Here is a 23,831-nt window from a genome sequence, read left to right as displayed (position 1 = left end):
TTACTCATAGAAGGAATAGCATTGAGTACCACCCTATAAAAGATAGCAGCTGATTGTCAGGAGTTGCTTAGCACCATGCGTGATACTTTCCAAACCTCAACTCTCTGCGGAACATCTGCATCAGCAAAAATAGGTCACCAGGTAACACCAGGTGATTGAAGTTAGCAGCCCCTACCCACCTGTCAAAGTTGTCCCACAGAGGATGGAGGATAAGAATTTGGCTAATTCCAGTTTTCTATCCCCCATCAGTATTTTTTAAATATAAAGCAAGGGTAGTGTTGCATCTGGAAACCAACAGTTTAGGAAGCATGAGATGCAGAGCAGTACCTTATGATAAGGTGTATAAATTGGGTCTTCCCACACCAAAGTCTGAAATAAATCAGGTTATTGCAAAAACCCTACTTTGACAGCCCTCTAGTGGAAATGGAAGCAGTGACCAGCTAGCATGGCTTGTTTTTGCTTTACATTTGAAATCAGAAAACTAAATATTACAGAATATTATTTAGGGGGGAAAGTGGCACCTAATTTTTAGGGTACTCAGACTGCACTCTTAAACACATTTACTGGGGAGTTGTCCCCCTGAAGACAGTAGGAGTTACTTTCAAGTAAACCATTAGGCCACAATCCTAGGTACTCTTACTTGGGAATTTGCTTCAGCAGGACTTACTTCTGCATAATCAGGCATAGAATTGGGATGTCAGTTTAGCAAAGAAGACAGTTTAGCAAAGAACACACAGCAAAACTATGTATTGTTTTAAAATGCACACCACCAATAAAGCTGAAATCATCAGAAATTAAGTTGAACATAAAATCTGTGATAAGTTCCTCTCTTTCCTGAATCACCCAAATGGAAAACAGTACAAAAACCTCACAACAGAGGTTAACTAATCTGACAATTTAATATCACCTCTTCAAGAAAGGGGGAAATAGCCAATACTTTGTTTATTTGCCCTCTATAGGTTTCTACTGGCTAGTAGTCCTAAAACTATGAGGCAGTTTTATTACAATTCTGGCAGGGTAGAGCAAAAATCTGACCCATCCTATTATCTCTAGCTGATCGCAATAGCTGGATATTTAAATTACCCTATAGCAAATACCACCTATCCACTCTCAAGGGTCAAACGACACATGATATTTTGTTTTTTAAGTTTTACTTGAACAGTAGGAGCTTGCAGGGAGTGGAAATCTAAATTGGATTAGAGCAGCAAGTGGTGGCAGATACGGGGTTCAACCTTCTCCCTGCCACTAGTTTCCCCATCTAAATTAGTATGCGGATGGCGCCAGAAACCAGGAGTTGACATGACGTCTATGATACGCAAGCGCAAAAGGAATTTAACTTCTGACAGACAAGGATAGCTTATCCTGGTCTAATCTAAGATAATAAACAGAACACACACACTCTCACACACCCTTATGACTCTAAGAGGGCAATTATGCCATTTTAACCGCCTGTGTAAATATGTAAGAGAGGAAGTACAAATGGCGGATCACAACGTGATCTCAGACAGCATCACATGATGCAACATAGTGAGATGCCAAAGTCTATCTCTGCCCCTGCACTGTAGAATAAAGAGAAAACAGAAAACAGAAAGCAGACAGCAATATACTCAAACTACTCCAAGACCAAATACACCAAATATGCAGCACTGTAGCAGGTGTATCTGTCTGTCAAACTGGAGCAGAATACGTTTTAGACCAGTTTAAAAGAAAACACACACAGAGTATTCCAGAAATGGGCATGGCTTGTGAGAGTAATGCTGGCATGACTACAAGGAAGGTGTCATAATCCCATATGCATAGGATGCCAGATCCCAACATGACCTTTCTAGTTACGGGATGTGAAGTAACAGAGCTGGGGCATCTACTGCCCACAACACAAGAGAGCTGAGTTTGAGGATTTCTGCTTGACAGTATTTTGGTGGGCAAAAATAACATTCACTTCAAGGGAAGTAGGGCAGTCTGTCCCCACTATACTTGTGTTTCCGACCATGTGACTGGATTCCACCTGCACTGAGAAATTTCAGAAGGATTTCAGACTTGCCTAGTTGCTTTCTTGTAACTACAACAACGGCCACATGACAACCCTATTTTGAGATGCTATGTTTCCCTATTAGGAGCTACTAGAAAACCCTTTCCAAGCCCCCAAGCAGGTTCCCCTACCCCACCCTCCCACCATGTATCCTTGGTAGGTGTTTGTGACGTGGGGTGTGCTACTACAAATAGAAAGGCCAATTGTTGGTTTACTCCAGAGGGAAGTGGACAACTCCCTATTGGGTGCTCTTCTACTTATACACAGACTGAATGGCTTCAGTCAGGAAGCAGGAAGAGAGTTTCCTTTTAAAAAACCAAAAAAAACCCCTGAGTTTTGTGCCATGGTTTGTACTTCTATTTCCAACCAAAATTTTTCATCTTAAAGCTTATTTTGAAACTGCAGACATGATCTCATTGATTCATATTAAACTCAGTCCTCTGTCCACCAAAATAGTCCTCTGCCCAGGAAGAGAGAACAATTGAATGAGATAGCACAAGAGATTGCAGTAAGTCACCTTTGCCAGACACGAAGCAGGGAATGAATGACTCAGCAAGGCAAGTCGCCAAATCAACTTGACCCAGAACTTTGTGGCACAAATATAACTTTAAGCCAGCACTGCCGCGTGACAATTACCCCTATGGGGAAGAATCACAGCTCAGTGGCATGGCTGGGAATGCCCCCGTCTCCAACCCTGGAGCGAACACTGCAAGTCACTGTCAGGGAACTGCCATCGGCTCAGGGGCGAGAGGGGGAAAGGCGGATGGATTACAGAGAGCCCCCAAAGATCGTGGGAAGCAGCACTTCCTCAGTGGAGGAAGGAAGCCACGCCTCTAGTGGGGAGGAGATGCAGGGCTTGGAGGATGCAAGGCGGTGCCAGAACACCTTGCCTGAGCAAAGCGGGGAGGAGGGAGGTCCCCCTTTACCCAAGCCGTCCTTGCGCAGTAGGCTTTCAGCGCAGAGAGGGGAGGCGCAGACTGGGGGTCAAGAAACTACTCTGCTGGGGAAGATTTAAGGACCGCCCACTCTCAGATTCTGCCAGTGAATGAGCAAGACATGGAATAGAGGCGCTCTGCATTATAAAGGTTTTTTTAGCACCAATAAGAAAGCTTTTGAAAAGACCAGTGAGGTATCTTGCCTGATTGCTCTCGAGCAACCACCCGATACCCTTAACAGTCACTGAAGAAAATGCTAAGATGGACTGATGGTCCAGTTTGGTATAAGGCAGCTTCCTATGTTCTTAATTCTAAACTTGAATGAAAAGGTGTCATGATCCCAACTCTTTGAAACGCAAACAAATCATTCATATTCAAGCAAACAGCTGCCTAGTATCAGAAAAATGTGCCTAGTGTGTCTTTTTCTCTACCTGGCTATTCTGGGCAGGGGAAGGGGAACATAAGTGCCAATGAGCAAAATATCAGTGATGGTCCTGTACCTGTGTCAACTTCTGTGGATGCCGGAGGAACAAATGTGCCAGCAGGACTGAGAATCTCATCACTTCTCACAGTTCTGGGATTCAGCAGAAAACTTTCTGCACTTATGGCGCATGGTATGTCCAGCAAGCTGCTTTCTCCAGACTGACAGCTTGACGCCGCTTCGCTTCCTTCCATGGCAAGACCACTGAAACAAAGGCAAGAATTGATTTTGCTCTTTAGATTTATTTTGACAATTCACAGCTCACTTTTTCATTTCAGGATGTTGTGTAGTATCCCACTCCACCCATTAGAAAATAGAAAGGGGGAAATACTCCAAAGCAAGCCTGTTTCAATGAAGTGACCTGGACATATGGTACATACCTGGGTGCAAGCCCCACTGAACTCAGCCGGTCTTCCAATTTTGAGTAAATGTAGAATGAACTGAAAAGCAGCACCCCACTTGCAAACTGGGAGATTTATTATGCTGACTATGGGCTTCTTCGCATGGGAACACCACCTTGACATATCTTAGCTTGGAATTGTCTTAAGATACAAAGCTGGTGGTTTTCTCTGTTGGGGGAATACTGTGTACGGTACATTCTGGAAACATGCTATAAAGCACTCCCAGTGGTAAGAGGTCCATAGGCAGCACTGAAGTATTTTGTTTCCTTTGTGGGAGGGAGAAGAGTACACTGGAAATGCATATTGCCTTTCTGATATTCAGAGGCTCAGCCATGCAGCATATAAAGCCATCCACAGGCTCAGAAGCAGTGCTGACATCATAATTAAAGTAGCCAACAAAGGAGGAGCTGACATCATGATGAGCAAGTTGTGCTACACAGGAGAGGCTGAGAGGCAACTCTCCAGTCCTGCATTTTAGAGGATCCTCTAAGCCAGACATGGCCAAACTTGACCCTCCAGGTGTTTTGGGACTACAATTCCCATCATCCCTGACCACTGGTCCTGTTAGCTGGGGATGATGGGAGTTGTAGTCCCAAAACATCTGGAGGGCCAAGTTTGGCCATGCCTGCTCTAAGCAGACTCAACTGAGGAACACCAGAAGGGACTACATAACTTGATAAAATAATTCCAAACAGATGTGCAGGACCAAATCTTTAAAGACACAATCCAGCAGCTTCTATTGGATAACTTTTATCCTTAGGGAGCATCTCTTCCTGTATGAACCTGCCCAGGCCATTAGGTCACCACTGGAGGCCCTTCTCTGAGTGCCTCTTCTGGTAGAAAAATGGAGGGTGACCAGACCGAGAGTCTTTTCAGTAGAGGTCCACCTAATACTTACACAACTATCTTTTTGCATCCAGGTCAAGAATCTACTCTCAGGTATTGTGATTGTCAACTGGTGTTTGGGCTTTAAAGCACTATGCACCATTTGTTAGAATGCATGATTACCCATCAAGTTTATCAGGCACAACCACGATTTGCACAAACTGAGAGCCAAGATCAGAATACACATGGCAGCTACTCAAAATAATTTCTTTACCTAACTCCAAAAAGAAAATAAGGATTAATTATCTGTTCCAAGGGATATTTTAATGGAGTATGAGCGATTGGAGTAACATCTGGAGGACCACAACTTTTCCAGCCCTGTTCTACATAAAGAGCAATCTCAAAGTAGGAAAAGCCTGTACACGGAAGTATTATGTGCAGCCCTAGTGCAGGCGCAAAAATCATGCATGGGAATCATACTGCTGACAGTAGGGAGAATGTATCACAAAAAGTGTGAGAGCACTGCCTCAGTCTGAATGCTGGGACGGATAGATGGGTACAAACCGTATTTTTCGCCCCATAGGACGCACCGGCCCATAGGACGCATCAAGTTTTTTTGGGGGGAAATAAAGGGGGAAAAAATTATTTTCCCCCCAGGTGCTTGTGGTGCCGGCAGCGGGGAGAAGCGCTCTTCTCCCCGCAGCCTGCCTTCAGACCAGGTCCGGGGACAGCAGGAAGACGCGCTGCGCCTCCCAGCTGTCCCCGGAGCTTGCGGGGCAGGCAGCGGGGAGAAGCGCTCTTCTCCCTGCCGCCCGCCCTCAGACCAGGTCCGGGGACAGCGGGGAGACACGCTGCGCCTCCCCGCTGTCCCCGGAGCTTGCGGGGCAGGCAGCGGGGAGAAGCGCTCTTCTCCCTGCCGCCCGCCCTCAGACCAGGTCCGGGGACAGCGGGGAGACACGCTGCGCCTCCCCGCTGTCCCCGGAGCTTGCGGGGCAGGCAGCGGGGAGAAGCGCTCTTCTCCCTGCCGCCCACCCTCAGACCAGGTCCGGGGACAGCGGGGAGACGCGCTGCGGCTCCCCGCTGTCCCTGGAGCTTGCGGGGCAGGCAGCGGGGAGAAGTGCTCTTCTCCCCGCCGCCCGCCTTCAGATCAGGTCCGGGGACAGCGGGGAGATGCGCTGCGCCTCCCCACTGTCCCCCGACCTTGTGGGGCTGGCGCTGGGGCTCTCCCCTCTCACTCTGCAGGCTTCAGCGAAAGCCTGCATTCGCCCTATAGGACGCACACACATTTCCCCTTCATTTTTGGAGGGGAAAAAGTGCGTCCTATAGAGCGAAAAATACGGTATGCTGCCCTAGCAGAGCCCCTTAGAAGTGTGGGAATCAGTGGCCAGAATTTGTGGAATAAACTTACACATCAGAAGTAAATCTTTCATAACTGTATTATGTCACCCCTGTGTTTGAGAATATACAGATATGGGGTGCTACAATGCCAATGACATTCAACCAAGTCGGAGAAGACGACACCAGAGAGCCCTTTTCCAGCACGTTGCTATTGTCAAGCAAGTGAGAACAATTTACACAATTAGCTTAGAGAAAGCATTACGCCTGCGTGTGTTTTTGTATTTTCAACTGTCTGGTATGGTGAAAAGGGGTTCCAATATTCTCTGTTAGACCCACTCCACCCCTACAAACAAAAATGATTTTAAATAAATACACAGAGATCTTTTCTATTGGCTCTAGATTGTGTGTGTGTCTGCTTCTACAGAATGCTGTTGAACTTGCCCTTTGCATCACACTTGCTAGTTAACTCCACAGTATCAGTTTTCTGATCAGAACATGATCGGTTTACTTGACCTAGAGAACGGAGGCAAGGTTAATGCTAATAAGAACAGTTTCTGTGTTAGAGAACAGCGACAGGGGTGAGGCAGGAAAAGCAAGTTATTGTCAAATGAAACTTTGGGTGAATACATGGATGCATGAGGTCCCAAGTTAAGTTACCAGATTCTTCACTCAAAAGGCTTGACAGCAAAGCCTGAGACCCTCTGAAGAGGTGCTGCCATTCAGATCAGACAATACCAGGCTAGATGTAGCAATGGTCACAGTCAGCATAAGGCAGCATGTGCTCATATGATTTCTCAGGTCTGGGAATTATATTAACAGGTGGTCAGTTTTTTGAGAACATAAACTACAGCCATTTCTCAATGAATATTTTGCCCAGTTCTTGTGTTTCATTGAACTAAACTAAATCAGCACAAAAGCATTGTTTAACTGAGCAATGTTTTTGTGCCAATTCAAAAAAAAGCCTACTGTGAACAGCAGTAACCAAATCATCATGGTTTAATCTCATTCACTTGCCTTTTCTACTTCTCTAAAAGGAGAGAGGTAGAAAAGTTAAGTGACATATGGATCAGAAGAAGCAGGGGCAGAAAATGGTCACAAAGCTGATCGGGGATTAGCTGGAAAGCAGCTGATTTCGTGGAAATCTAAGCTGGAGCTAATGTTTTTGAAGAGCTCCTTGTTTCACTCACACCGAAGTGGCGAAGATTGCTCCGACATTTCGACTGTTCTTCCGGGAAACCTGCCAAAGACAAACAAGCTAGCTGCGTGCTCTGACAACACCTGTCATGCAAACAGCCGCCTTCCAAGAAATCCAGTCATGCTCTTTGAAATGAAATAAACAGACGGAGTAAAACTTGACCATCACGGCGCCAGGCACAGTGTGACCTTTCCAAAGCATCTGTGTGCTTCAAGTCCACATATGCCCTAGTGCTTATCAAATCCAGGACAAAGAAGACCATCACCTTCAGGAATAAATCAGTGATATATTGCTTCGTGAAGCGGGTGTTTCCACAGTTCTAATCTGCTGATCAGGCCCTGCGGACTCATAGCATTCCCAAGAGTGGAGGAGCAAGGTCAGCTGTTTGTGCTTCATGCTTAAAGCATGGACATCTTGTCCTCCATAACAGAAATGGCTAACACATCTGATCAACCAGCATTCAACCCTACAAAAAAAACATAACTGCTCTCCGTCTACAAATGCATATATAGTTGAATGGGGCTGGGTCCTCCTCATAGCTGTTGCTGCCCCCCCCCCATCTAAATTAGTGAGAAGTACAACAAAGTAAGGGATGCGGGTGGCGCTGTGGGTTAAACCACAAGAGCCTAGGACTTGCTGATCGAATGGTCGGCGGTTCGAATCCCCGCGGCGGGGTGAGCTTCCGTCGTTCGGTCCCAGCTCCTGCCCACCTAGCAGTTCGAAAGCACCCCTAAGTGCAAGTAGATAAATAGGGACCGCTTTCTAGTGGGAAGGTAAATGACGTTTCCGTGTGCGGCGCTGGTGCTGGCTCGCCAGATGCAGCTTCGTCACGCTGGCCACGTGACCCGGAAGTGTCTTCGGACAGCGCCAGCTCCCGGCCTCTTGAGCGAGATGAGTGCGCAACCCTAGAGTCGGTCACGACTGGCCCTGACGGGCAGGGGTACCTTTACCTTTACCTTTACAACAAAGTAAGGACATGTATGAACTAATTAAAATTTGAAGGCTCTGTCTAGACTCACTCGTGCCAGGATCACGGGGGGGTGGGGGTGGTCCTTAGTGTCACAATGCCATGCTATTCTTGTCAGAAAGGAAAGTTCTCTTTTATGGACACCCTTCAATCATGGACAGCTGAACCTGGAAGACAGCAAACACTTACTGATTGTGTACCCTAAACATCTCAGCTGACAGTAATCAAGACACGCAAACGTTATATGTGCACATGTATAGCCTCTTCTTGGCACCCATTATATGATTTGTCATAGTCTGAAGACCAAGCACAGAAAAGGACTACTAAAACAGGAAATTAATATTTCATTGTCATTAGAAGAGCATAATTATGTTCTGCACGCTTGGCTGGAGCAAGGAAATTAAAGGGGGTGCATTTTTCCAAACCCTTTAAATGCTCTGTGACATGGCAGGTTACACCTGTGGAGATTCCCCCTACCACAAATCTGTTACTTTCTTCACCGCCTCTATTGCATCTGCAGAAAACAGCAGCAGGAGACTTTTTCAGGTGGTCCGCAATTTAGCAGAACCACCTGCTACATCGGGGCCCAGTACGGGCCACATGATCTCCTGCAATGATTTTGCAAAGTTTTTTGCAGATAAAGTCGCTCAGATTCGGGAAGAGGTAGACGCCACCGTGGGAGCAGGGCCGGGGCGGGAGAGTGCTAGAGTCCTGTCTAGTCAAATTGCGTGGGATCAATTCCAATCTGTTACCTCCGAGGATGTGGACAGGCTGCTTGGACGAGTGAAACCAACCACCTGTCTCCTTGATCCTTGCCCATCCTGGCTTATAAAAGCTAGCAGGGAAGGGCTGGGCGATAGGCTTCGTGGGGTGGTGAATGCTTCCCTCCATGAGGGAGCCTTCCCAGACCCGCTGAAAGAGGCGGTTATTAAACCGCTTCTTAAAAAAACATCTTTAGATGCGGCCACGATGGCCAACTATCGCCCAGTCTCAAATCTTCCATTCTTGGGCAAGGTGATTGAGCGAGCGGTTGCTGAACAGCTCCAGGCACGCCTGGAAGAAGCGGACCATTTGGATCCCTTCCAGTCAGGATTCAGGCCTCATCATGGGACTGAAACTGCCTTGGTCACACTGGTTGATGATCTCTGGTGGGCTAGAGGTGAGAACTGTTTCCTAGTTCTGCTGGATCTCTCTGCGGCGTTTGATACCATCGACCATAACATCCTTCTGGACCGTCTTGAGGGGCTGGGAGCTGGGGGCACTGTCATACAGTGGTTCCGCTCCTTCCTCCTGGGCCGTGTTCAGAAAGTGGTGGTGGGGGATGAGTGTTCAGACCCCTGGGCTCTCACTTGTGTGGTGCCTCACGGTTCTGTCCTCTCCCCCATGCTTTTCAACATCTACATGCAGCCGCTGGGAGAGATCATCAGGGGGTTTGGGCTGGGTGTTCATCAGTATGCGGATGATACCCAGCTCTACCTCTCTTTCAAATCAGAACCAGTGAAGGCGGTGACGGTCCTGTGTGAGTGTCTGGAGGCGGTTGGAGGATGGATGGCGGCTAACAGATTGAGGTTGAATCCTGACAAGACAGAAGTACTGTTTTGGGGGGACAGGAGGCGGGCAGGTGTGGAGGATTCCCTGGTCCTGAATGGGGTAACTGTGCCCCTGAAGGACCAGGTGCGCAGCCTGGGAGTCATTTTGGACTCACAGCTGTCCATGGAGGCACAGGTTAAATCCGTGTCCAGGGCAGCTGTGTACCAGCTCCATCAGGAGCTGGTTGAGACCCTATCTGCCTGCGGACTGCCTCACCAGAGTGGTGCATGCTCTGGTTATCTCCCGCTTGGACTACTGCAATGCGCTCTATGTGGGGCTACCTTTGAAGCTGACCCGGAAACTACAACTAATCCAGAACGCAGCAGCCAGACTGGTGACCGGGAGCGGCCGCCGAGACCAGACTGGTGACCGGGAGCGGCCGCCGAGACCTACATTGGCTCCCAGTACGTTTCCGAGCACAATTCAAAGTGTTGGTGCTGACCTTTAAAGCCCTAAACGGCCTCGGTCCAGTATACCTGAAGGAGCGTCTCCACCCCCATCGTTCTACCCGGACGCTGAGGTCCAGCACTAAGGGCCTTCTGGCGGTTCCCTCACTGTGAGAAGCCAAGTTACAGGGAACCAGGCAGAGGGCCTTCTCGGTAGTGGCGCCCGCCCTGTGGAACGCCCTCCCACCAGATGTCAAAGAGAAAAATAACTACCAAACTTTTAGAAGACATCTGAAGGCAGCCCTGTTTAGGGAAGCTAAATAGGTTATTGTATTTTAGTGTTCTGTTGGAAGCCGCCCAGAGTGGCTAGAGAAGCCCAGCCAGATGGGCGGGGTATAAATATATTATTATTATTATTACTGTCAGATGTTCTCCTAGCCCTTAGAAATAAAATTGTACCACTGAAGTTGCTTTGTTTCTAGCTTTCTCACACACACAAACACGTGTGTTTCAGCCCATGTGATCATAGTCCAACCAGGCTGAGAAATTCCAGAGGGATTTCAGACCAGCCCAGTTAATCTCCTGCAGCAAAAACAACATGCAGCTGACTACCCCGTACTGAGGTGTCATTACATTTGACTAGGAGGATCTGCTGGAATCCCGACGGCTTCCCCTTTCCAAGCCCTCCAAGCGCGCTCCCTCCCCCTGACACGTGTCTCCTTGGTAGATGTGCTTGTCTCACAAGAAACGTGGAGTTCCAGGAGCAAAAAGGCGAGTCTCCGCCGGACCCACTTCTACTTAACTTACAACGCAGGCTCAGCACCTCCAGCAAGCCAGTTCCTGGAAGCAGCAGAGGCACGAGAAAACACAAGCAAAAAAAGCAATCGATGTTGGCTGCAGAGCAGCTCATTAGCCTGCAATACCGGATTTCCTGGTCTTTGCTGATGTTTTGTTTTCTCTCTCGTTGGAGTGGCAGCAGCGCATGGTGTTTATACAGATTACAGATGGGGTGGTTTTTTTAAATGTTTTTATTGTTAGTCGCCTCGGGACCTATCATTGGAAACAATGCATAAATTGGGGGACGGGGACGGGCGGACACACACGTGTCCAAAATAGAAGCAAAAGACATAAATGTTTTTCCCCTCAGCCTCAGAGCTCCATGTGGTGGTGATTAAGATTGCAAAATAAAAATGAAACTTGCGCAGATGCTTCCTCGGCTAGGGAGTTAACAGCCCGATATTCTAATCTCTCCTTCCTGCTTCTAAACGAGAGAATAAGGCAACGCTGCCATCTTTGTTGAGGGCGCGACGAAAAGGATGTGGAGCGAGGGACGAGGATGAAATTTGTGGTGTCAGCCGGTATTATTATTATAGGAAAACTTGAAGCATAATTTTGCGGGGGAACTGTTCGGGCATGGAGTGGAATTCGAGAAGGAAATCCTTAGAGTTTATACAGTTAGAAAGCGCTTGGTGGTGGGCTGTTTTTTTTGGGGGGGGGTTTGCAAAAAAATAGAAGCAGAAGCACCGACAACTTGCATTTCGAAGCATGGCATGTACACGGCGAAATTTAGCCTGTTCAGCGGGGCTTTGCACCCCGGAAAAATGTGCATCGGATTGCAGAAGCACGCATTGTCTGCCAGTGCAAACAAGCTTTCCGTTCTTTATTATTATTGTGTGTATATTGTAATTTATTAAGACTGAAATCCAATATTATTATTTTTGTTAAATAATAATAATAATAATAATAATAATAATAATAATAATAATAAATTATTTATATCCCGCCCTCCCCAGCCAAAGCCCGGCTCAGAGCGGCTAACAACAGTAAAATAATACAGCATTCTAAAATCAATTCATTATAAAATGTAGCCCAGCTTTTTCCTCCAAGGAGCTCAAGATGACATACTATAGGAGGGTTATTGTTTTGTTTTATTATGTATTTTGTTTTATTATTTTGTATTTTTATGTTGTGAACTACCCAGTGACCTTCAGAGGAAGGGAGGCATACAAATGTAATAAAAAACAATAAACAAATAAATGCATGGTTCTCCTGCTATGCATTATTCCTCACAACAACCCTGTGAGGTGGGTAGGCTGAGATGCCATGACTAGCCCAAGGTCACCCAGTTGTTTCATGGCCAAGTGGGGATCTCCCAGGTCCAAGTCCAACATTCCGACCACTACACCCCACTGGCTCTACACATGCTAACCTGCGAAAAAGCACCACTGAACTGGATGGAACTTACTTCTGAGTCAATGTGCACCGGATTGTGTTAAGCTCTCAATCCTATGTGTGTCTACACTCAGGAAATCCTATTATAAGCTACCATGAGTGTCTTTAGACAGGCAGGATAGAAATATTTTAAATATATAAAAATATTTTAAATATATAAAAATATTTTAAATATATAAAAATATTTTAAATATATTAAATATATAAAAATATTTAATATATTTAAGTACAGAAACAGAAGGAGGAAACGGTGTGGAACAGAGTCACAGGAAAATGACAATCAAGTTCCAATAATAATAGCTACAGACAAGCTTGGATAAATAGACCTGGTTGCTAGGTTTCAGCAGCATAGCAGATATACAAGACCATTTCAGTAGAACTAAAGTTTTTGGGACCACCTAGGACATTTCAAACCAGCAACAACGGAGGAAAATGAAAAAGTTTATTTTTATTTTATTAAATTTGTACAGTGGTACCTCGGGTTACATACGCTTCAGGTTACAGACTCCGCTTACCCAGAAATAGTACCTCGGGTTAAGAACTTTGCTTCAGGATGAGAAGATAAATCGTGCTCCGGCGGCGTGGCGGCAGAAGGAAGCCCCATTAGCTAAAGTGGTGCTTCAGGTTAAGAACAGTTTCAGGTTAAGAACGGACCTCTGGAACAAATTAAGTACTTAACCCGAGGTACCACTGTATACTGCCCTCCATCCCAAGATCACTGGGTGGTTCACAACATAAAAATACAGTATGAGAACACAAAATACATAATAAAAACAAAAACAAACCAATAACCCCACTCCCACTATACATTTAAAAGGACATAGAATGTTAATCAGCCAAAGGCCTGGTTAAAGAGAAACATTTTCACCTGGTGCCTAAATGAAGCCTTTCTTAAGATCTGGTTGTCTACTGTGAGATCTGGATGCTGAACAAGGTGGACCATTGGCCCAATCTGGCAGGCTTGTTTTATGTTCCTAACTGTGGTTACTGGGGATAAGGCAACTTAAAACCATCGTTTACGGAGCTGTCTTATTTTCACTGGCTGTAGTTTAGCCACAGCTTGTTTGTGTTTGGACAATGCACTAAAAGGATTAAAATTGGAGCGAATTTTTTTGATCTTTTCCTCATGCCATGCCAAAGGAGGCGGGTGGAGCATGCAGGCTCAGGAGGCTAGTAACATTAAACCACAGCTTAGCATTACATTCAAATGCAGCCACTGATATGGCGGAACTGGTTTGAACACACATTCTCTGAAATGTTGTGAATGCGTATCTAAGCTACCTCGACCATACTTTGGAATGTTATTCTGTCTTCTAAAGATTCCTAGTATAGTGAATTCTGCACCAGATACAAGGCAATTCCAAGTTCACACAGTGACTGTGCTCATTGCTTGTGAAACATTTTAAACAGAACGCTTAAGCACTTACCTAAATTGAGCAATCAGCCTGTCAAAAGATTACAGCTTCACAGTATGTTGACTTTCGGCCTGTCATTTTTAACATCTTTTTTTTTTTACGATGTGCAGTTTTTTTTAATTAAAAAATGCCTACTCTAATCTGAACTCAATATTTATCCTTGAGCTGATTAGTCACGTATTGTCAATAACTTGCTGATAAAAACCAGTCAAACCAGTGTAAGTCCCAAAGATTCAAGCTAGAGTTATCCAGGCAAAAAAAGGATATTACATGCAACAAATACTATGGGTGTCCAAAGTTTTCTTGTTTTTTAAATTGGTACTTTAAAGCGGAATGTGTCTAAGCACATGCAGAGTTTAGGACCAGCAGCATTTGTTTGCTTCCAGCTGTGTTTGTTTCATAGGGAGCAGCACAAGTGATGCAGCTCCTGATATAGTGTTGAGCTCAGTGGAGAAAGTATAATCAAAAAATAGAGTGAAGGGAGCCTTTATGTCTGCAATAGCTATTGTGGTGCTGTCCAGATGTTTTGGATCACAAATCCCATTATATCTGATCATTGGCCACACTGGCTGGAGCTGATGGGAGACCACATCGTCTACCCTTACTTCATGCAATCAGTGGTCAAAACTGAATAGTGTGAAGGTTGCCCCTTGATCTTTTATGATTAAACATTTCCGCAAGTGTAAGTATGTGTTATTCATACCTATTAGATAGCTGATTAGGAAAATCATTACTATTTTACAGATCCAGCAAATGGCCACTGCACTGCAGTGCCATAAAGTGAATTTGTATTGCAGTGTTATAATCATAAAGTGTCTTTAAAAGATTCTTGTTGTGGTTCTTCTGACCTTTCTCTTCGCTTATGCATTAAGCAAACAGCAGAAAAGAACTGGCATCTCTCACCAAGAATTAAAACTGGGTGGAACAGTCAATCGATGAATCAGAAACTTGGCTTGTCCTCTTGGGTCAACAGTCAGCAATATTATCAGTTTGTCTCAGAGTCTATTTCAGCAGGCAGCCTTTAAGAAAACCCAACACCTTAAATGTTGACAGTAATTTGCTGAAGTGGTTCCTGTTTCAAATATGCATTGTGAAATTGGGCTGAGGAAGGAACTGTGAAAGCCACCTGCTTTAAATAGAGCAGATTTCCTGGTTGCAAAATGCATATACTGCACCAGTTGTTAATGTCACAGGATATGGGAAGCCTGTTTTCATTCTAAGTATCTGGATAAACAAGCGGCAGACACACAAAATTGTAAAAGTGGGGAGGAGGGAGGGCAGGACAAAGAGGAGGAATGCTGTAGCAGGGGAATGGTAGCAGGTCTATACTGGGAGTGGGAGCTGAAGGATGTGCCTTAGAGGCAGTGGGTAAGGCACCTATTCCTCCTCACCTCCACTTTCTAACCTACTATATCTGTATGCTTGCTACCCACTTAAATAGCAGATGGGATACTAATGGAGTGGTTTAAGGAATGTAGTTAGGGGACTTGTTTATTTATTTATTTGTTTATTATTTCATAACATTTATATACAGATTGATTGTTTAAAAACCCCCACCTCAAAATGGTTTTATTCTCAGTGCAAACAAATTGCGCTATGTCCTTGTTTAAAAGATTTTGGGGCATGAATTTTACAATCCTGCACCTTGTTAATCCAAATTCTTCCCCAAAAAGAATTCTTCAATCAAATAATGTAAATTAAGGGAACTTGAGCAACTTTTCTCATTTTACATATTTATTCTTCTATTTTTACATGATCTATTTTGGCTTCGCTCAGCATTGGAAGGGCAATGGTTCTTCATAGGAACCTTCATAGGAAAAAGATTCCCAAGCCCCATGGACACACAAAAAAGTTGGCCGCAAAATAACAAAAATGTACGGAAATCTCCCATCCCAGGATACCAGCAATGTTTAGTGAAGTGTTCAACGTTCTTTGTTTACTTTTCAAAAATGGTTTGCACTTCGGCCTTGTTCAAACAGGGAGTTAAACCATAAGTTAGCTTTATTATCGTTGATGCAACCTGGCCAAGCATCCTCTTCTGGTCACAAGGAGGAGCCCAGAGGACACAGTAAGGTAGCAACCACAGAGAGCTCTGAGCTAGCAACTTGCACCAAGGAGGGTTTTTGAGCTTCCATCTGTTGTCCACCTCTCCTGTATACTACCATTTTGGTTGGACAATTGCAGACGCTTAAAGGGCCAATAGTCTGGCTTGAAAGTGGGCTCTGCTCCTTTGCTCAATGGCGTACCACCTGCACCACTGGACTGGTGAGGTAGTGTAAGAAGCAGTTAGTTCTTACTGAGATGCTTCCCACCTTCTGGTTCCATGGACCCTGCTGCTGTTGGACCTGTTCAGAATGCTGTTGGTGTGCCATGCCAGAGGACTCCATCCCAGCTGTCATGCAAGGGGCATGACTCTTTCATTTTGGTATAGCCTTGCACTAAAAGGCAAAAGAATTTCTTAACACCAACACTGAACATTCCTCAGCATGCAAGCGTTCTCCAAATTGGCCCTCAGGTTGAGGCTCCTCTGAGCTCAGACCCAAATAAAGTCTTAGTTGTTTGGTTTGTTGTCTTTTGACGCAGCTTCCATCATTTGCAAGTTTAGGCTATCAACCACGTTTGTAAGAACAGGCATAAATTTTGCATAAATTTCAGCAAAGCTGTTGCAACATTACTCAGACATTTTAAAAAAAACCTTCTGTTGTGTAAATCATATGATATAAGTGAAGACTTAGCCTATGATAGAGCTAGCAGAACTCTACAGTGTAGGCAGTGTTTCAATACAGAAGTCAGGAGAGTAACTCTGAAGTTTCTGGCTGTGGGTAAATCTTGGGCTGGAACATTGTTTAGCAGGGTTTGTTGTGGAGGGTTGTTGCTGGGGTTTTTTGTATCTTTGATTGTTACGATTTATGTGGAAATTGTTCAGTTTGGTTGTGAACTTTTTGATGTTTTGTTTATTGATTATGACTACTTTTCTTATGTTTGTAGTTACATAATTTTTATACATTGCAAGCTGACTTCAGCAGGGTTTTAACTTTGGAGAGGCAGCATGTAAATAAAATGACTGATTGACCTTGGGACTGATTTGCACATGGGAAGTAACAAGGGTCCTTTCCCTCACTGAAAAGCTTTCGCTTTAAGTGATTCCTTGACCATTTCAGATGGCTTGGCCCATCTAGCCCAGCATCCTTTTCTCACAGTGGCCAACCAGATGCCTGCATGAGGCTCAGTTGTGCAATGATCCTTGGCAGAATAATGCACACTTATCAAAAACCTCAGTTTAGTTAGATGAAATGGGAAAGATGCATAACAGAGCTCCAACAGTGCACTTATTAGCATCTTCAAATTAAAATGACTGCTAAGATGAATTCACTGAACACCTGCAGCTACACAAAGGGAAATGATTTCCCCCCAAGAAATGCCAGATGTGAAAACTGAACTTACCAGCACTGGTATACAACTGAGCTTTCTCTCTCCACTATGGGATCTTTATACTTGCTTGAAAGAATACTGTGGTATGGAGTTTGATGTAAAGAGTCCAAGGCTTATTCCTTTAAAAGGGTTGGAGTAAATGCTGAGAGCTCTCCAACATTCAGGGCTGTGTGTTGCTCTGAACATCTCTCCAATGCTGTGCAAAGAATCTGGCACATAATTTGGATGCCCTGAGCTTTGCCTTGCCTTTCATTTCTAATATTTCTAGTCTGTGTGGCAGTGAAAAAAGTATGAAAGTGTTGTGCTGGCGCTCTGAGCACCAGCACAATATCCTCTGTTGCCAGGGATAATATATAGAAGCATGATGGGCAGCAAATATATAAAATCATCATCATCATCATCTGCAGTTATTTGGCTGACATTGAGGAAAATGGGTGTTCAAACCCACTCTCACACACTATTTTTCTCCTACACAACCATTTAGGGCCCCTCTTGTGCACACCCAGGACACTGTCATTTTTGGAAAGATGGACAGACAGAATGATAATAGGCTGGTCCTGAAAATCTTCAACCATCTGCATCAAAGTAATCCCATTGGCCTCAGAAGAGATTGCTTTGGAGTATGCGATTTATTCACTATTGTTTAAAAATCAATACTCCTAAACCTACAGTCCAATCCTAGAGAAGACAGTATAATTGCTTAAAGGAGCCGTGTTCATGGCAACAGACCTACTCACATCTACTCAGAAGTGAGTCCTGTTGAATTCAGTGTGACTTACTCCCAGTGAGGTGAGGATTGCAGCCTTAATGAGAAAGACTGTTCATTTGATGGCTACACTGTATTCTGTGCATATCACTTCCACCTTTTGACCCACATCTAACGAGAACCGAAGTTGTGTTCCATAGTAGAACAAGCAGATGAAAGTGCTGAATCAGAACAGGCAATGTTCCCATCTGTCAGCCACACCTCCACAGCCGGCTATAACCATTGGATCTGGGGAAACAAATGGTGTGGTTTACACACAAGTCTTATCAAGCTGATCAGTAGTCTCAGGGTTATTTGAGGCTCTTCCAAAATCCTCCTGGTGATCTGTTTACTGTAGTCTCTTGGAGCCTCCTACCCTAGCGTTATGCTAGAAGCCATTAGTCATACTGATACAGGACCCACATGTAATTAAGAAGGCCTGTAGGCACTATCAAAAGACTGGATTTGTGCCAGGTCTTCTTCGTTTTTGAAGTGTCAAGATGACACAGATATCCACTTATAAAAACTAGTAAACTGATTAAAGGAGACCTGTTGGGCATCTGTCTGACGAAGGAGACAAGAGGAATGATAGTCTCTGGTTGGGGAAATCTCTGCATGGGCTTGGATTCCAGCTACTGCAGACAGAGCTCCATTAAAAAGGCAGTGCTTTCCTGTCTCCTGTTTAATTTCTGGTGGTCAAAGTACAAAGAAATCAAATGATGTAGGAACCAACTTTCAGCAGAACAGCATACGGACTGAAGTGTGTAATAGGAGCATAGGAAGTTGGCTTAATCCATGGCAGACCATGGGTCCTTCTAGCTCTGTACTGTCTACACTAACTAGCAGCATCTCTCCAGGACTTCAGACATGATTCTCTCCCAGTCCTACCTGAAGATGCCAAGGATTGAAGCCAGGGCCTTCTGCAATCAAAACAGATGCTTTTCCCCATATAAAGGGTTTGTTAAACATGAAACAACTGCCCCTTTGAATTTGGTTACCATATTCTTGCTTTGCTTAGGTCTTTATAATCACCTGTCTTCACTGCAAGTTTTTTCTTGTGCGTTTTTGTATTCTGTGGTTGCAATTTGTCCACTTCCTCCATCTCTTGTTTGGTGGACACAAGAAAAAAAATCAATAGAGCTAAGGTAAACAGTATCCTTGCTTTGCTTTTTACGTCAGCTCTGCACAACCTTTGGTGTTAACTGTTGGGGGGGGGCGTGTCCACTGGGCAGAGATGGTGGGACAGGACAAATTATTACAACCACAGAATAAGACAAAAACAGCAATTAAGACAGAAGATTGTATGGTATAAAGCAAAGCAGGACTATTGAGACTTTCTACTGCTCACTCGCTCTCACCTAAAGAAGAAAACAGTGCAATTTTTGCTATAACTCCCCAATCGCACAGACACACCATCTAGTGTGTGCAAACCAAAACTGAGCACCAGATGAAACAAAGGACAGATTTGTATAGCTGATATGGACACCATCAAAATAAAAGGGAAATGTTAATCAGCAACTGCAGACTTCATCTTTGTTGTTTTTCCTCTACTACATTTCATGCAAAGGTCACATAATAAGTTGTTTGGGCAGCAAGCACTCCCTGGATTTGTTATGCAATAGTCTCTCAGCAAAAAGAAGAAAAACAACCCGTTTGCCTTGTAAGGTTTCAGTGATCCAGTCCAAATGACTGCAGAGACAGCTGGATTGTATTCTAAATTCTCCCTTGCAAACTATACATCAAAGTATTTGGGCCAGAACAGCTATCAGTGCTCATCTTCCCTGTAGTTCTAAAGGGCTGTGTCCATGGGGCAACTCCTGGATACAGCTCTGGATACTGTTGCCTCTGTAACTAGGAGTAACTTTCATCAATTTAGGCTGGTGCAACAGCTGCAGTTTCTCTTGGCCACATCTAGATGGGACTTCGGAACCTGGAGGTAGTATATATAGCCATCATGACCAGTAACCATTGATAGCTGTGTTCTCCATGAATTTAATCTCTTTTAAAGTCATCCAAGCAAAGTCATGCACTAAGTAAGGGCACAACCAGTGTTCAGTATGTCATCGTGACCCTTATGCAACCACTCACACACCATTTCCATCTCTCAGGGGAGAATTTATGACATGATAATGCTGTTGGTACATTTTCCCAACAACAAAATATTTTGCTTTGAGTTTTAGGGGAAACAGTATTTCCCCCGATAAAGACCTGATGATGATGAGAGTTCTGGATTTCTTGAATCAGCTTCCTAATTTCTGAGCATATTTATTTTTTAAAATGAAAAACCTTCAAAGGCCTGGATTTCCCCCAGCAACAAAATATTGTGCTGGCAGACTGTGGTATCTATCCCATGGTCTGGATCACTGAAAAACATGAGTTGCAATTGTCCTCCTGTTCCTATCAATCCACTTCAAAACATGATAATCTCGGGGAGGATGTTTAATAGGGAACCAGTTCATAACTAAAATAAATAAATAAATAAATCTGTGCCATTTGCTTGCCGGTCTCATTTTATGAGCTGCTGTAATAGTCCATGACATAGACCTGACAAACCACAACACCGCAGGAAGTTGGTATACTACGCAGCTATTTTGCAAGGCTACTTGTTACCCTAGCAATACTACACTGTAAACAAATATCTCAGGAATTTAGAGTGAAGCAATCAGAGCTAAAACAAGTAGGACTTTCCAGTATGTGACCATACTAGAAAGCTGCAGACCTTTTTGAATACTTGAATACTTCCAGAATTTTTCTGTTATTCACCCATATTGATTTTGCTTTGGATTCTTGGTTACGCATAACATTTAAAACTTATTTGTTTTCACTGCTTAACAACCAGAGCTACAGAAATCCATACAAATGTGGGATGAATGGCCCAACATCTGAAACGCTTGCCACTATTGATCTGATTGTCATTTTCTAACTCCATTTTTCTTCTTTTCAAGAAAGAATATGTCAATACAGGAAGGCTTTATAAACCACTGCTACCCTTTTTGGTCAAAAACTAAACAAGCCCAATTAGAAAATCCTACACTAGATATTAGGGACGCGGGTGGCGCTGTGGGTTAAACCACAGAGCCTAGGACTTGCCGATCAGAAGGTCGGCGGTTTGAATCCCCACGACGGGGTGAGCTCCCGTTGCTCGGTCCCTGCTCCTGCCAACCTAGCAGTTCAAAAGCATATCAAAGTGCAAGTAGATGAATAGGTACCGCTCCGGCGGGAAGGTAAACGGCGTTTCCGTGCACTGCTCTGGTTTGCCAGAAGCGGCTTAGTCATGCTGACCACATGACCCGGAAGCTGTACGTCGGCTACATCGGCCAATAAAGCGAGAAGAGCACCGCAACCCCAGAGTCGGTCACCACTGGACCTAATGGTCAGGGGTCCCTTTACCTTTACACTAGATATTAAAAGCCTTTCCCCCAACCTCTTGCACAGAAACCCATAACTTAATTTATTAGTCAATAACTATGCAAAGGCCAAAGCATGTGACTGTTCTGTTCATGGAAGACAATTTTTTATGTTCATGAATGGCTTGGTGCAAGAGGTAGTTCAATGTGAGCAAAGCTTGACTGGGTTGGAACTGCCAAAATGCATGTATAAATTTATTTAAAATGGATCCCTTCTGGCATCCTTATGTGGGATTCAATTCTGTTTTGTCAAAAGCAGCTTGTTGAAGCACTTTGCAATACAGAGAAAGGCAGCATATTATTCTTGTTTTTCAAGGACTGATAATTGGGTGAGGCCAACATCCATCATTTCAGATTTAAAATCCCTTTTAAAGTGAGATGCATTTTAATTAATTTTCCACAGCACTCGTTATTATATCCTGTGTCTCATTTTATGTTTAATTAACATCACTGCTAGGGTGACCTGTCAAACCTGCAGATCGGATTCCAGGGCCTCATATAAGCTTCTAAAACAGATTGGGTAGGAGGAGAAGATCAACTGACGAACAAGCAGGGCTAGGGAAGAAATTCATTTGGTTCGCATTTTAATGCAAACCGAATTCATACTTTCTGAAGCAGTGTACAAACACAGCTATCCTTCAAAATCACACTTCTCCAACTTTTCCTTTTTTAAAAATCACAAATTCATGTGAACTGAACTTAAGAATGGGAAACTGAAGAACTGAGAGAAACCAAAATTGACAGATTTGTCCATTCCTAGTAGTGCTCTGACTCCATATTTTGTCAAAGTGGAAGCAGAAAACCAGAGTTTTTCATTCATTCAATAGCACATTGAAATAAACATTTGCATGCAATTTGTAAACGGCATACAGCATACCAATGCCAACAGTATGAGTTATATTCTGTATTGAGATGCTTAGGGTGTGATGCATAAGTAGTTTAATCATTTTGGTTTACGGTAAGAATGTTGATACTGGTTTGGATCTCTAGTCCAACTAATGCATTGCCTCTTAAAACAGGTAGCACCAGATGCTTATGAGGAAAGATTGAGGAAACCTCAAAGCATTTATAATTTGATCAGGAAGTTAGGACAGATATCCATGATAGTTATAGCAGGAGGATCCAGCTCTTTGGTTCCTACGTCATTCAAGACTTGGTTCTGTTTCGGAATCTTCACTTAGTAGTGCAAAGACTCCCTAGTCCTGTAGTTTATGACAAAACACAAATTATATACAGAAACTATTTATTTTTAAAAAGATAGATTTATACTCATTGATTAAGGGATTGTCTAATGATATCTCAAGGGACCCTTGGTTCTATACAAGACACCATAGGTATGAATAAACTTACATATTATAACCAAATGAGAGAAAATAGAAGGTATGAAAATACATTTATTGAAAAATGGGTGATTTTTATTGCCTTTTGGAATGAAAAATATATTAGGCCATTTTCATGATTTTTCGTTAGTTGAAAGCAATAGCTTTTTAGTTTATTACTTGTTTGAATGGTTCTCTTTGCTGGCAGATGATATAAACTTCTTTCTGTACTTAGGATATATTTTGCTTATGCATATTTTCTTAATTATTAAATCTTGTTATTCAATTAAATATATTTTAAAAGAAAGATTGCTTATTTTGATGCATCCTCAATAGATTTTCTCCATCTGCCTTCTTTCTCAATTTGAAACTACTTTTTTATTTTAATACAAGTAGGTATAATCAGCAATGAACTGAGATAATTCTTGACAGATTTTTGCATTGCAGGGGATTGGACTAAATGACCCTCAGGATCCCTTCCAACTCTACAATTATAAGATTCTAGGGCCATGGGTTTAATTGCAGGACAGGAAAGCTCTCTATTGGCTCTAGATCAACAGCACAGAACATGGTCTTGGCAAGTATATTGCTGGGGAAGGGGCAAATACAGTGGTACCTTGGGTTACATACGCTTCAGGTTACATACACTTCAGGTTACAGACTCCGCTAACCCAGAAATAGTGCTTCAGGTTAAGAACTTTGCTTCAGGATGAGAACATAAATTGTGGTCCGGCGGCGCGGCAGCAGCAGGAGGCCCCATTAGCTTAAGTGGTGCTTCAGGTTTAGAACAGTTTCAGGTTAAGTACGGACCTCCGGAACGAATTAAGTACTTAACCCGAGGTACCACTGTAATTCGTTCCGGAGGTCCGTTCTTAACCTGAAACTGCTCTTAACCTGAAGCACCACTTTAGCTAATGGGGCCTCCCACTGCTGCCGCGCCGCCGGAGCATGATCTCTGTTCTTAACCTGAAGGAAAGTTCCTAACCCGAGGTAATATTTCTGGGTTAGCAGAGTCTGTAATCTGAAGCGTATGTAACCCAAGGTACCACTGTATATGTATTATAGTGTGCATGGGCGAGGTGCCATGTCATGCTTTGGACATGATCTATTGAACACTTCCCTTACAGGGTTGGC

At 43.8% G+C, this 23,831-nt stretch overlaps 3 protein-coding genes across 8 annotated transcripts in view; 2 read left to right on the top strand and 1 right to left on the bottom strand.

Annotated features, from left to right (window-relative positions):
• FERMT1 (FERM domain containing kindlin 1) overlaps nt 1-23,831 on the top strand; it is a 637,654-nt gene that overhangs the window by 198,306 nt on the left and 415,517 nt on the right. The gene's annotated exons all lie outside the window — the stretch shown is intronic.
• CHGB (chromogranin B) overlaps nt 1-23,831 on the bottom strand; it is an 89,701-nt gene that overhangs the window by 62,627 nt on the left and 3,243 nt on the right. The window contains exons 1-3 of one of the 4 annotated variants that reach the window (XM_083606506.1): nt 13,248-13,266; nt 8,224-8,338; nt 3,465-3,649 (exon numbers count right to left, since the gene is read on the bottom strand). In XM_083606506.1, coding sequence (XP_083462632.1) covers nt 3,465-3,639 — 175 coding nt within the window. In that variant the 5' untranslated portion in view covers nt 3,640-3,649; nt 8,224-8,338; nt 13,248-13,266. Of the gene's footprint in view, nt 1-3,464; nt 3,650-3,825; nt 4,164-8,223; nt 8,371-13,247; nt 13,267-23,831 lie in introns of those variants that run through there. The other 3 variants (XM_083606507.1, XM_083606505.1, XM_083606508.1) reach the window with 3 other exon arrangements.
• The window catches only part of GPCPD1 (glycerophosphocholine phosphodiesterase 1), a 51,961-nt gene continuing 38,996 nt past the window's right edge, over nt 10,867-23,831 (top strand). Inside the window, exon 1 of one of the 3 annotated variants that reach the window (XM_083606528.1) lies at nt 10,867-11,002. The gene's annotated coding sequence lies outside the window, so the exon portion shown is untranslated. Of the gene's footprint in view, nt 11,003-11,303; nt 11,506-23,831 lie in introns of those variants that run through there. The other 2 variants (XM_083606523.1, XM_083606522.1) reach the window with 2 other exon arrangements.

This window comes from Podarcis filfolensis (genome assembly GCF_964270895.1).
Source record: "Podarcis filfolensis genome assembly, chromosome: 3".
Taxonomy (NCBI): domain Eukaryota; kingdom Metazoa; phylum Chordata; class Lepidosauria; order Squamata; family Lacertidae; genus Podarcis; species Podarcis filfolensis.
This window is presented reverse-complemented; position numbering and strand designations above follow the sequence as displayed.